Raw genomic sequence first — 12,602 nt, 5'->3', positions numbered from 1 at the left:
GGGGGCGGCAGGCTCCCGGGAAACCCAGGGCCGGGCCCGGGCCCAGGCCGCACCGCGGGCCGCAGGCCAGGCGCGTCCCCGGGCCGCACACGCGCACAAAAGGGAAGCCGTCGGCCGGCGCCGGAAGTGGCGCCTCCACGCCGGAAGCAGAGCCTCCGCTCTGGGAGGCCGCGCACGTTCCTCCGCGCCGGAAGCGCGCGGGAGTCCCGCCTCGCCCGGGCCCGCTTCCGGCCGCTCCCCGCCCCGCCCCCCCCCCCGTGTTTCTCTCCGTGGGTTCCCCTCACGGCTCGCCTGTGCGGAATGGCCAGGCCGCGCACCATGTCGGAGGGTCAGAAAACGAGGCGCTCGCGGGCTTCTGGGAAGGCGAGGAGGGGCGAGGGAGGGCGTCGCGGAGGAGGGACTCTGTTTCCGGCGGTGGCGGAGGGATTTGCGCGTGGGAGGGGTGTGCGCTCACTTCCGGGACGCCGTGGCGGAGGGATCTGGAGGCACTCTCACTTCCGGAAAGTCCTGGCTCGCAGAGGAAAAGCCCTGAAGGAAACCATAACAAACGACCGGGGGAGGCGGCTCCGGGTCCCCGAGGGTGGCGGTTCTCCTCAGAGGATGAGGCGCCGCGGCCCGCGCCTGGGGTGGTGAGAGGGCGCGGCGGGTCCCGGCCCTCCGTTCTCCAGTGACCGCCCCTCACGCGCGCGGACCCCCTCCTCCTCACCACCCCCCCCGCCCCCGGACGCCCGGACTGCCATGGCGGGCGTCGGGCCCGGGGGCTACGCGGCGGAGTTCGTGCCGCCCCCGGAGTGCCCGGTCTTCGAGCCCAGCTGGGAGGAGTTCACCGACCCGCTCAGCTTCATCGGCCGCATCCGGCCTCTGGCCGAGAAGACCGGCATCTGCAAAATCCGGCCGCCCAAGGTACCCTGTGGGAGCCCGGGAGTGGGGGTGGGGTGGGGGGGGGGAATGGGAAGATGGGGAGAGGACGGGAGCAGTGTGGGGGCCCTCGGCGCCGACTCTTCTCCAGAAGGACCTTTTCCTGGAGACCCCCTTCCCTCAGTTCTCAACACCTGGGGCTCCCATTTGGGCACGGCTGTCTTTGCTTAGTATTTTCTTGAGGTCCTCTGGACGGGTCTCATGATGTGTGTGTGGGGGGCGGGGTGCGCCCTTCCTAAGGGGGAGCACTTGCACACTGATATGTCTCTGGATAGGGGGGCAAGAGTAACAAAAGGCGTCTGATACATGCCCTATCCTCAGGTACAGCCCTTGGGGTGTGTACGTCCAGGCCCGCGAATGCTTTGCGTAGCCGTTGTTTGCAGGCCGCCTCTCGGGAGCAAGAGTTTTTTTTTTGAGGGGGGGGGCTTTTTCTTTTCTGAGTACTGGGGATTGAACCTAGGATGTTGCACTTGCCAGTCAAGCACCTTGCCACTGAGCTACATTCCATCCCAAGAATTTCTTAAATGGTAATGGTGTGGGGGGGAAGGTGGAAGATGACACAAGTTTTCTTGTGCGCCCCCCTCTCCTCCACCCCCCCCCCAATCCCAGACAGTCCCAAGATAATTACTGCTGCAATGAGAAAGATCAGCCTGGGGCGGGGGATAAAGAAATTGTTATTTTTAAGTTTAGAGGTTTAGGAAGAATTGGTCAATAATGAAGATGGGAGGGAGAACCTGTTGAAACATCTTGATATAAGGAACTAAAGAGCAAAGATGCCAGAACTGTAATTATTATGAATAAGTAGGCTTGCTTGCATGTTGTTTAATTAGAACTCTGTGTGTGTGTGTGTGTGTGTGTGTGTGTGTGTGTGTTCTGGGGCTTGAACTCTGGGTCTAGCCACTGTCCCTTAAGCTTTTTCTATTCTAGGTTACCTACGGCTCAACCAGCTTGAGCCACAGCTTCACATCCCACTGTTTGGTGGTTAATTGGATGAGTCTCATGGTCTTTAGTGCTCAGTTTGTCTTTGGACCTCCATCCCCAGATCTCAGCCTCCTGAGCCACTGGTGCCAGCTTGCTTAATTATAATTACTGTTTTAAATAGCTATTATACTTTGATAAAGACAGTTAATGACAAGAGGTTGGCTGATAGACTCAAGGTCAAAAAAGGTTTTTTCTTTCCACACGAGACTGCTGGACAGCATGCGTTAGGGTCAACTGGATATTTGTTAAAGGGCAGATCTCTGGGCCTTACTAACAGTGGGGTCAGCTTCTGCATATGAAGGTTTTGGACTTTTCATTGGAGTTGTCAAGACAGGGTCTCACTGTGTAGTTCAGGCTGACCTGAAACTTGTGACCCTCCTGCCTCACCTTCTCAAGTGCTAGGATTACGATTGTGTGTCACCGTGCCAGGCTTCAGATGACTAGATGCAGATGAAAGATTGAGCCTTTGCCTTACACAGTGCTCCTTAAGACATTGTGCTTTATTGCCCAGTAATAGCAGAGAGAAACAGGCACTGTGACCAGTGTTGCTTTTGAAAAATTGTTTGCTCTACCAAACAGCCACAGTAATATGAACTATAGCGAGTGAAAAGCTTAAGAGAGGAGTTGATTTGGCACTTTGGGGTTGTTCAAAAGCCTAGTCTGTAAATAAGGTTCTTGCTTTACAGACAGGCAAGTCTAGGTAAGTTAAGACACTAGGTGTGTTACCTTGGGCAGGTGGCAAAATGGGTTTTGTGCCTGATGTTCTTGAGTCCATTCTTTGCTCTTCCCACTGTGCTGTTGCGGTCCAGCACAGGTTTGCTGAAGGCCTCTTCAAGAGTGTAGATGATCATTTGCCAGCCAAGTGCTGAGTCGTTGCTGTGAAGATAGGCATCCCCACCCCCACTTTCCTTCCTCCACCACCTTAATAGTTACAAAATCTTAAGCCTTGACGTTTTTCTCAAAACTTTTATTTTCATCTAACTCCAAATGCATTTATTTGTTAGAAATTCTATTCAAGGGTCCTTTAGCTACAATACTTTCTTTTTAAAGGTTATAATTATTACTGTGTACCCCCAGACTGGCCACGAAATTGGATTCTTCCTGTCTCAAGTTTCTCCAGGCCTGGAATTACATGTTTGCACCATATATGGCTTTATGTTTTTGATTGAAATGGAGTCTTGGAAACTGTTTGCCTTTGATGGTCTTGAACCACAGTCCTCCAAATTCCAGCCTCCTTATATAGGTAGTATTGCAGACATAAGTCACTACACCTGGCTTTATAACCTTATTTGAAATATGTGGTCTCTTTTTAGTTATAGCACAATCTGGAAGGTGCCGTTGGTCTACTGGTTTGTTTACTGGTTGTGGGGTTATGTTTTTATTTTTTCAATTAACTTATTTATTGTCAAAGTGATGTTACAGTGAGGTTAGAGTCTCATACATAAGGCAGTGAGTACATTTCTTACCAAACTTGTTACCTCATTTTTCTCCCACCTTTCCCCTACCATAAAGGGTAGGGGTTTTTAAGGTTGAACTCAGGGCTTCTTATTAAGCAGATGCTTTACCACTGAGCCATGCCTCCAGCCCTGTTTGTTTTTTTTTTTTTTTTTTTTTGGCCAGTCCTGGGCCTTGGACTCAGGGCCTGAGCACTGTCCCTGGCTTCTTCCCGCTCAAGGCTAGCACTCTGCCACTTGAGCCACAGTGCCGCTTCTGGCCGTTTTTCTGTATATGTGGTGCTGGGGAATCGAACCTAGGGCCTCGTGTATCCGAGGCAGGCACTCTTGCCACTAGGCTATCTCCCCAGCCCCTCCAGCCCTGTTTTTGACAGTTTTTTTTTTTTTTTTGGCCAGTCCTGGGCCTTGGACTCAGGGCCTGAGCACTGTCCCTGGCTTCTTCCCGCTCAAGGCTAGTACTCTGCCACTTGAGCCACAGCGCCGCTTCTGGCCGTTTTCTGTATATGTGGTGCTGGGGAATCGAACCTAGGGCCTCATGTATCCGAGGCAGGCACTCTTGCCACTAGGCTATATCCCCAGCCCTTTGACAGTTATTTTTAAGATAAGGTTTTGCTTTCTGCCCAAGTGTGCTCCTGGAGTACAGTCTGCTGATTTTAGACTTCTTGTAGGTGCTGAGGTAACAGGCATGCAACACATGAATCCAGTGATGGGGTCTTGTGACCTTTTCTGTCCCATCTGGCCTGGAACTGCAGTTCTCCAGTCTCTGCCTCCTAAGTAGTTTAGGATGACAGGAATACACCACTGTACCTGACTATGTATGTGTTGAGAAAGGGTCTCATGGACTTTGCTACGCAGGCTGGTCTGTGGCCATTGATTGTCCTGTTTTTGGCCTCCAAAATTGCTAGGATTAGAGATATGAGCTACCCGCAGGATTCGTTCCCTTTCAAAGAATATATCTGGGCTGGGAACGTGGCTTAGTGGTAGAGTGCTTGCCTTACATGCATGAAGCCCTGGATGTGATTCCTCAGTACCACATGTACAGAAAAAGGTGGAAGTGGTGCTATGGCTTTCAAGTGGTAGAGTGCTATCCTTGAGCAAAAAGAAGCCAGGGACAGTGTTCAGGCTCTGAGTCCAAGCCCCAGGACTGGCCCCCCAAAAAAAGAACATATTTGGGTGCCCAGAAGCTGGCCTTCAAACATAACATAACATTTGTTTAACATAGATTGTAATATACTTATAAGTATAGAAAAACCCTAAATACTTTAAAAAATATTTCTGTTTAACCTTTACCCTTTTTAAAATAAATATTTTTTTCTTTTGGTTTACTGGGTATTTGTGGTACGTAAGCTCATTGCATTTTTCTTGAGTAACATTGGAAAGCATGACTGTGGAATGTAAATAGCAGGTCTGGTGAGATTTAGGACTGCTTCCTGAAGTAATGGTGAAAAATGAGGACATACATATATATACATACATTATATATATATATATATGCGAATCTGATGTTGCTGTAGTTTGTGGCAATTCACCCCTTATTAAAGGGAATAAATAATGGACTCCTTGCACACATACAAAAATCTTTCTGTCTAGGATTGGCAGCCTCCTTTTGCATGTGAAGTAAAAACCTTCCGTTTTACACCTAGAATCCAGCGCCTGAATGAACTTGAGGTGAGTATCATGACACCAGTTTTGCTTCCTAATTTTTGTCATGCATGCTAAGCAAATACTTTACCGTTGACTGCAGCCCAGCGCAGCCTCTTCTGACACCTTGTGTTATGCCTCTAGGGAGAGAACTTTCAGAAGCTCATATGTCAGAGCCCAGAGTATGGGTTAATAGTGAATGGTTTGGTTTGTTTGTTTTTTCCCCCAAGTCTGTACCAGCTGAGTCACATCTCTTGTCAATTTTTGCTGTTTAATTGGAGATATGATTCTCAGATCTTAGCTTCTTGAGTAGCTAGGATTTACAGGCATGAGCCACTAGCATCCTGGTTTCCTTTAGGCTCCCCTAAAACATTAATTTTCTGAGATGTTGATTGTTTCTGTTAGTCTCTTACAAATGTTTAGTTGCTAATGAAAAGGTTTCTTTTTGTTGTTATTTTTGTGCTAGTACTGGGGCTTGAACTCCAGGGCCTAGGCACTGTACCTGAGCTTTTTGTTGTTGTTGTTCAAGGTTAGTATTCAATCACTTGAGCCACAGCTCCACTTCCAACTTTTTTTTAGTAGTTAGTGATAAGAGTTTCATGGGCTTTCCTGCTCAGGCTGGCTTTGAACTGTGATCTTCAGATTTCAGCCTCTTGAGTAGCTAGGATTTCAGGCCTGGCTGCCTATGAGAATTTTTTACATGTATTAAAGTAACTCTGGGGGGCTGGGAATATGGCCTGGTGGCAAAGAGTGCTTGCCTCGTATACTTGAAGCCCTGGGTTCAATTCCCCAGCACCACATATACAGAAAATGGCCAGAAGTGGCACTGTGGCTCAAGTGGCAGCCAGGGACAGTGTTCAGGCCTTGAGTCCAAGGCCCAGGACTGGCCAAATAAATAAATAAATAAAGTAACTCTGCCTGAGTAAATAAAGCTTATTAGAAGTATTTTGCCTCTGTAGTATAGGTGTTGTATGTGTGTGTGCTTGTGTGTTTAGACTAAGCAGTAATGAAACCTTTGAGCTTCTTTATAGGAATGAACATCTTTATTATGGTTAAGGCTCAGTTGTTTTCAGATATAAAAGTTTCTGCTTCTCATTTCTATACTTGTCTACTATCAGGCAATGACCAGAGTGAGACTGGACTTCTTGGATCAACTGGCAAAATTTTGGGAACTTCAAGGATCTAATTTGAAGATACCTGTGGTGGAAAGAAAAATACTGGACCTCTATGCTTTGAGCAAGGTAAGGCTTGTGCCTGACATATAAAGTGGGCAGGGGGGTGGGGTGTAGCTCATTGGTAGAAGTGCCAGGTCCCAACCCCTGCAAAACACGCATGTGCACATACAATACACGTGCACTTGCTAGGCTGGAGGTCCACCACTTGAGCCACTCCTCCAGTCTTGTAGCTTCTTGCCGTTGTAAATTTCTACGCTATGACATCATGTCATTCCAGCCTTCATTGTGCCTTACCTCCGTAATAACTGTACAGTTGCCAGATGCTCTGTTATCTTTTTACTCTGGTACATGGCACAGTCCCACATTCCAGCAACAAAGGGACACATAGATGGGAGGGCCCATAATCCAGGCTGCATAAAGCAAGATCCTCTCTTGAAAATAACCAGTATACTGAGTGGTATTTCTGTGTATGTATAGTTTTCTCACAGTGTAATTGTACAAAATATATAAATTGGTTAATTTGTGGTGTTAGTATTGTACCCTTGGATTCAGGACCTTCTGGACTTGGAACGGCCAGATAAAACAGAGTCTCAAAGATTTGAATACCCTGTTTTGGAGATAGGACACTAATATTGATCAAATTTTAGAGTTTAAAATCTCCAAAACCATTGTGTCTACTTCTTTAAATACTACCATATACTTGTTGAAAGGAAATTTGAAATCTCAGCCTAGAATTGCTTTTATGTTAAACAAACATGACGTAGTGTTATGATGCTGGAATCTACCTTTGTTCCTTCACTGAGGCTCTGTGTGCTTTTTTCAGATCGTTGCCAGTGAAGGAGGATTTGAAATGGTCACCAAGGAAAAGAAATGGTCTAACGTCGGGAGCCGCTTGGGATATCTACCAGGAAAAGGAACTGGCTCTCTTCTGAAGTCCCACTATGAAAGAATTCTCTACCCCTACGAGCTGTTCCAATCTGGTGTCAGCCTTATGGTAAGAAGCGTCGTTGTTCCTAGTGGATAGATCTGAGTTGTCAAGTAGGTGCTTTATTTAGACTATGTTCTCCACAAGTCAGGCAGGATGCATAGGGAGGTGGAATAGATTTCTTCAGGTGGCAGCATTTAGTTAAACATCATTGCTGTTTCTGGTGGTTTAGAAGACAGAGCAATGGGAATTGAAGGATATTTTCTTATTTCACCATAAGCCTTCATGAGTTAAGTGTTTTGAAAAATTCTTCGTGTTCATTTCATAGGATTTCATTGTAGCTCAGGCTGACCTGGGCTTAAACTCAGTCCAGGTGCTATCCTGAGCTCTTTTGCTCAAGGGTAATGCTTCAGTACTTGAACCACAGCTCTACTTTGGGCATTTGGGTGGTTAATTGGAAATGAGTCTCACATACTTTGCCGTCTGGAATTACTCTGTACTGTGATCTTCAGATCTCAGCTTCCTGGGTAGCTAGGATTACAGGCATACGCTACTGGCACCCAGAAGACCTTGAAATTGTGATCCTCTTACCTCAGCTTCCTAATACTAGGATTATAGGCATATACTACCCTGCCCAAACTTGGTATCCTATTTAGTAAGTCCCTAACACTAGGTCACTAAGATTTTCTTCTTTGTTTTTGTGTAGAAGTTTTATAATTTCGGCTTTTGTACTTAGGTCCATGATTATATTGAGTCAGTTTTGGGGAGGCAGAATAGTGATAAGGAGGGTATAAATTCTCTCTCTCTGTCTCTTTTTTTTTTTTTTTGGTGGGGAAGAATGACTTGTACAGCACTATTTTACAAAAGAGTATCCTTTTCCCAATGAAGTAACCTGTCTATCAACTTGGTTAAAAATCGGTTGATTGGGGCTGGGGATATAGCCTAGTGGCAAGAGTGCCTGCCTCGGATACCCGAGGCCCTAGGTTCGATTCCCCAGCACCACATATACAGAAAACGGCCAGAAGCGGCGCTGTGGCTCAAGTGGCAGAGTACTAGCCTTGAGCGGGAAGAAGCCAGGGACAGTGCTCAGGCCCTGAGTCCAAGGCCCAGGACTGGCAAAAAAAAAAAAAAAAAATCGGTTGATTCTAAGTATGTAGACTGATTTCTGGACATTGCTGTCCCATTGGTCTGTGTATAGTAGGCCCCCACCCCCTACATCTGGTTTCATTCTCACTGATTAATTGCTCTGAAAATATGAAATGGAAAATTTCAGACATAAGTACCTCATAACTTTTAAGTTGCATGTACGATAATAGTAACTATCACAGTTTTTAGATCTGTGGTTGGAGTTATTATGGTGCTGTGTTTAAATCACCCTTGCTTTATTTACATAATGGCCCCAAATTTGAGGGTAGTGATGCTGGAGTTCAGATCCGCTTGCAGAGAAGCTGCACACAGTACTCTCAAAATGTAGGTGGAGAGGTGAAAGGCCAGGAGATGTTTTGGGGAGAGAGAGAGAGACCACATTCACATGGCTTACTGTAGTATGTTGGACTTTAGGTCCACAGAGAACCTGTCATGTATGTCTGTCCTAGCACTCAATAATTACCATGCCATGTAGTATACATTGTAGTTTTCTAGTAAATTTTGATATTTAGTAATATAAGTCCTCTAACTTTTAAACTTTCCAAACAGTTTGCTTTTTGACACAAATTTTAGAATTAGCTTTCAGTTTTATAGAAATCCCTGCTGGGTTTTTTTTTTCGTGGTGGTTTTTTTGTTGTTGTTTTTTTGCCAGTCTTGGGGCTTGAACTCAGGGCCTGAGCACTGTCCCTGGCTGCTTTTTGCTCAAGGGTAGCACTCTGCCAACTTGAGCCACAGCGCTACTTCTGGCTTTTTCTAGATAGTGGTGCTGAGGAATCAAATCTTCATGTATACAAGGCGAGCACTCTTGACACTAGGCCATATCCCCAACCCCCCTGCTGAGTTTTGGTAGGTCAGTTCTAGGGAGAATGACCATCTGATTTTGTGTCGTTTTAGGGAGTTCCTGGAAATTTGTTATTTCTCCACCATTTCTCCACCAGTGGTCTCTTATTAATGAAAACTGCTGTTTTTCTGTACTCTGATCTGTTAGGGTGTCCAGATGCCGACTTTAGAAATGAAGGAGAAAGTGGAGCCTGAGGTCCTCAGCACTGATACTCAGGCTTCCCCGGAGTCAGGAGCAAGAATGAACATCCTGCCAAAAAGAACAAGACGGGTCAAGTCCCAGGTATCAACGTGCCAAGGCCATGCTTGTCTTGTTGTTGGTTGTTTTTGTGCTGGTACTGGGGCTTGAACTTAGCTTTTTGGCTCAAGGCTGCTGCTCTACCGCTTGAGCCACAGCTCTACTTTGGCAGTTTTGGTGGTTCATCGAAAATAAGATTTCCTGCTTGGGCTGGTTTGGCACCTTGAGCCTCAAACTTAAGTCTCCTTTATTAAAAGTATGATGACAGTGAGAGCCAGCAGCATTGCTGTGAGCTGTATTTGATCGGAGGAAGTGTGTGGACATGGGGAAACCATGCATATGCTGTTACCCTTTAGCACTTGAGAAGACACATCCTTCTTCCCTTTCCCCCAGTTGCCCCCTCCCGTCCCCACAAATTATATAGTTCATTTTGCAGACTCAGTATTGTTCAGTTTGCATTTCTTTTATGGCTAGAGAGGTTGAGGAGTTTCTCATACATTTATTGGCCATTGTTGCTTTATCTTCTGAGAGGTCTCTTTATTCCTTTGCTCATTTTTTTAGTTGAGCTACTGATTTGGTGGGGGTGGTTATTTTCTTGAGTTCCTTGTATATTTCAGCTTAGAAATTAGGTCTCTATCATATGAATAGGTGTTAAAGATCTTCTATCTGTAGACTGTCTTTTTAACTTAGTAACTATGTTCTTTTTTTTTTTTTTGCCAGTCCTGGGGCTTGAACTCAGGGCCTGAGCACTGTCCCTGGCTTCCTTTTGCTGAAGGCTAGCACTTTGCCACTTGAGCCACAGCGCCACTTCTGGCCTTTCTATATATGTGGTGCTGAGGAATCGAGCCCAGGGCTTCATGTACATGAGGCAAGCACTCTTGCTACTAGGCCATATTCCCATCCCAGTAGCTATGTTCTTATCCGTGCAGAACCTTTTTAATTTGATGCAACCCCATTTGTTGATTCCAATTTGCTGATCCCTAAAGGTATTTTTAATAAAACTATTAGAGGAAAAAAGTAAAGAATGTACTAACCTGTAGAACTTCTATATTATAGAAGGGACGTATCAAAGGGAAGAGGGATAAAACATGGTTTTCTAGGCATCTCTTTCCTTACGTACAGGGAAGAATTTTCTCAGTAGCTGACAGCACACCTTTCAACCTATATAGAGGGTCATACTTATAAGTAAATAAATTGTTGGTAATGGAATAGAATTACTCTTTTTGAACATAAGCCCTTGTACTTGGTAGGCAGGAGCTCTGCTGCTTAAACTATGCCCTTACAACCCCTTTTTTTTGCTTTAAGTTATTTTGTGATCTTTGCCTCCCAAGTAGCTGGGTATGGTAACAAGTGTAAGCAACCTCACCTGGTGGAACAGAATTATTCTTAAAAGCCACTAAGTATAGCTCACTCAGTGTAGAGTACCTGTTTGCATGTATCTTGCCCTGGGATCAATCTGTAGCATGGAAACAAGAAAGAAAGAAAGAAAAAAAGAAAGCAAGCACTCAGGAGATGAGAACGGAATCAGCTTCCCCCAAGACCAAAGTAAACTGGGAGCTAGAAATTTTTTTCATTTGAATTATAGGACCCAAGACACAGGATTATTTTTTTTGACTTGGTAGCTCAACCTTGAAAAATAGTCCTAGTGTTGGCATTCAAGGCCAGCCCAGCAAGAACCTTATCTTGGAAAAATAAATGTATGAATTAGCTCATCGTGCTAATGTGAGTTTTCGTCTTATATTTTAGTCAGACTCTGGAGATGTGCATAAAAACACAGAACTGAAGAAACTCCAGATTTTTGGGGCTGGACCCAAAGTTGTGGGTCTAGCAGTGGGAGCAAAAGATAAAGAAGGTAAAGTCTGTTACTGGTCTTGAAAAGAAATGAAATGCAACAGTATGTTTGTAAGAAGATTCAAATGATACTTGAATTTCAGATTGTGCTGGGAGTTCAGAATTGTAAATTTGAGACTCGGTTTCTAGGTAAACTGCCTCCTTCACAGCAGATACTTTGAAGTTAAGATGTGAAGAGCAATTAGCATGTTGAATTCTTACAGTTTTAGAATTTTCTTCTCCATGTGTAATATAACACAAATGCATTGCAGCTCTAAAATGCTAGTTCAGTCCCACCAGTAATGGTGAAGTCACTGGTTTTCACCTAGTGATCTGAGGCTTGTAAGGTTCAAATTAGAAGGGAAATAGAGGGTCCTTAGACATTTAATACAAAAACATACTGGAAAGAGCTTACAACTTTAAAATTGTAACCATTTAATTTTAAAAAATAATTGCCCTTGATAAAATATGATATCATAAATAAACTCATTTTTCTTTAAAATGCCTAGTTCTCTTCAGCTTTGCATGTTGGAAACTTTGTGAGTAGAACTGCTAATGAAGAAATCAAGTTCCTGTTCTCCCAATGTGCTGTGTCAGTGTGAAAGCTCATTTAACACAGAGCAGCTGGGCATGTTTGACTTACATTTATGAGAATTAATGAAGTACTAATCACATATGTTAGGCATTTATGATATGGAAAGTCATATCATAAAATTCAGATTGTGGACAGAACTGTAAGGGATCCGATAATACTGTTCCACACTCGGGAGATTTAATGTGGTAGAATTTGCTAAGAACATTACAGTGGCTTTTGTTGCCCTTTTGAGAATGAAGGACGCTACCTTAGTCATTTGTGGTTACTGTGCCTGGCTGGCAGTGATCCTACAAATGAGCGTGAGCCCCTTGAGACCTGCCTGTGGGCACACGCATAAGTGCCACGTACTTGCCCACTGCACACATGCTGCAGTGCAGCACCAGTGGTTAAACTCCAGCTGGTGCTTGATTGTCTGGATTAGAATCCAAACCCACCACCAACTGGCTGTGTGACTTTAGCAAGTATGTGACTTTTATATAGCTTTATCCAGAGATAATTTAACTCATAGTGTTGTGAGATTAACTGAAATAATTTAAAGTAGTGTCTGGTCCATAGTAAGCTCTCAACATTAGTTTTTACTATTACTATATAACTTTTTATTTCAAGATGAGGTCACCCGAAGACGAAAAGTTACCAACAGGTCAGACGCATTTAACATGCACATGAGACAACGGAAAGGAACTCTGTCTGTTAACTTTGTAAGTGCTTTGGGATGTGTCAGGAGGGAAAGGATTTGTTTCGTTTCAGTTTTGCTCTTTTTATCTTGATAAATCCTGGTGTGCTTTACTTAGCTCATGTGGTTACAAGACCTGGTGGCAAATACAGAGCTGGAGCTTGGGTGTTGGTGTGATGTAACCTT

General features: G+C 44.8%; 1 protein-coding gene across 1 annotated transcript in view; it reads left to right on the top strand.

The window, feature by feature from the left end:
• The first annotated feature begins 695 nt into the window (after positions 1–695).
• Kdm5a (lysine demethylase 5A) overlaps positions 696–12,602 on the top strand; it is a 47,203-nt gene continuing 35,296 nt past the window's right edge. Inside the window, exons 1-7 of the mRNA XM_048335147.1 lie at positions 696–903; positions 4,944–5,021; positions 6,113–6,235; positions 6,993–7,163; positions 9,229–9,363; positions 11,065–11,170; positions 12,350–12,441. Of these exons, the coding sequence (XP_048191104.1) occupies positions 739–903; positions 4,944–5,021; positions 6,113–6,235; positions 6,993–7,163; positions 9,229–9,363; positions 11,065–11,170; positions 12,350–12,441 (870 nt within the window). The 5' untranslated portion in view covers positions 696–738. The remainder of the gene's footprint in view (positions 904–4,943; positions 5,022–6,112; positions 6,236–6,992; positions 7,164–9,228; positions 9,364–11,064; positions 11,171–12,349; positions 12,442–12,602) is intronic.

This window comes from Perognathus longimembris, chromosome 27 (genome assembly GCF_023159225.1).
Source record: "Perognathus longimembris pacificus isolate PPM17 chromosome 27, ASM2315922v1, whole genome shotgun sequence".
NCBI classification, from domain to species: domain Eukaryota; kingdom Metazoa; phylum Chordata; class Mammalia; order Rodentia; family Heteromyidae; genus Perognathus; species Perognathus longimembris.
The sequence above is the reverse complement of the archived record's forward strand: the minus strand, read 5'-3'. Positions and strand labels throughout refer to the sequence as shown.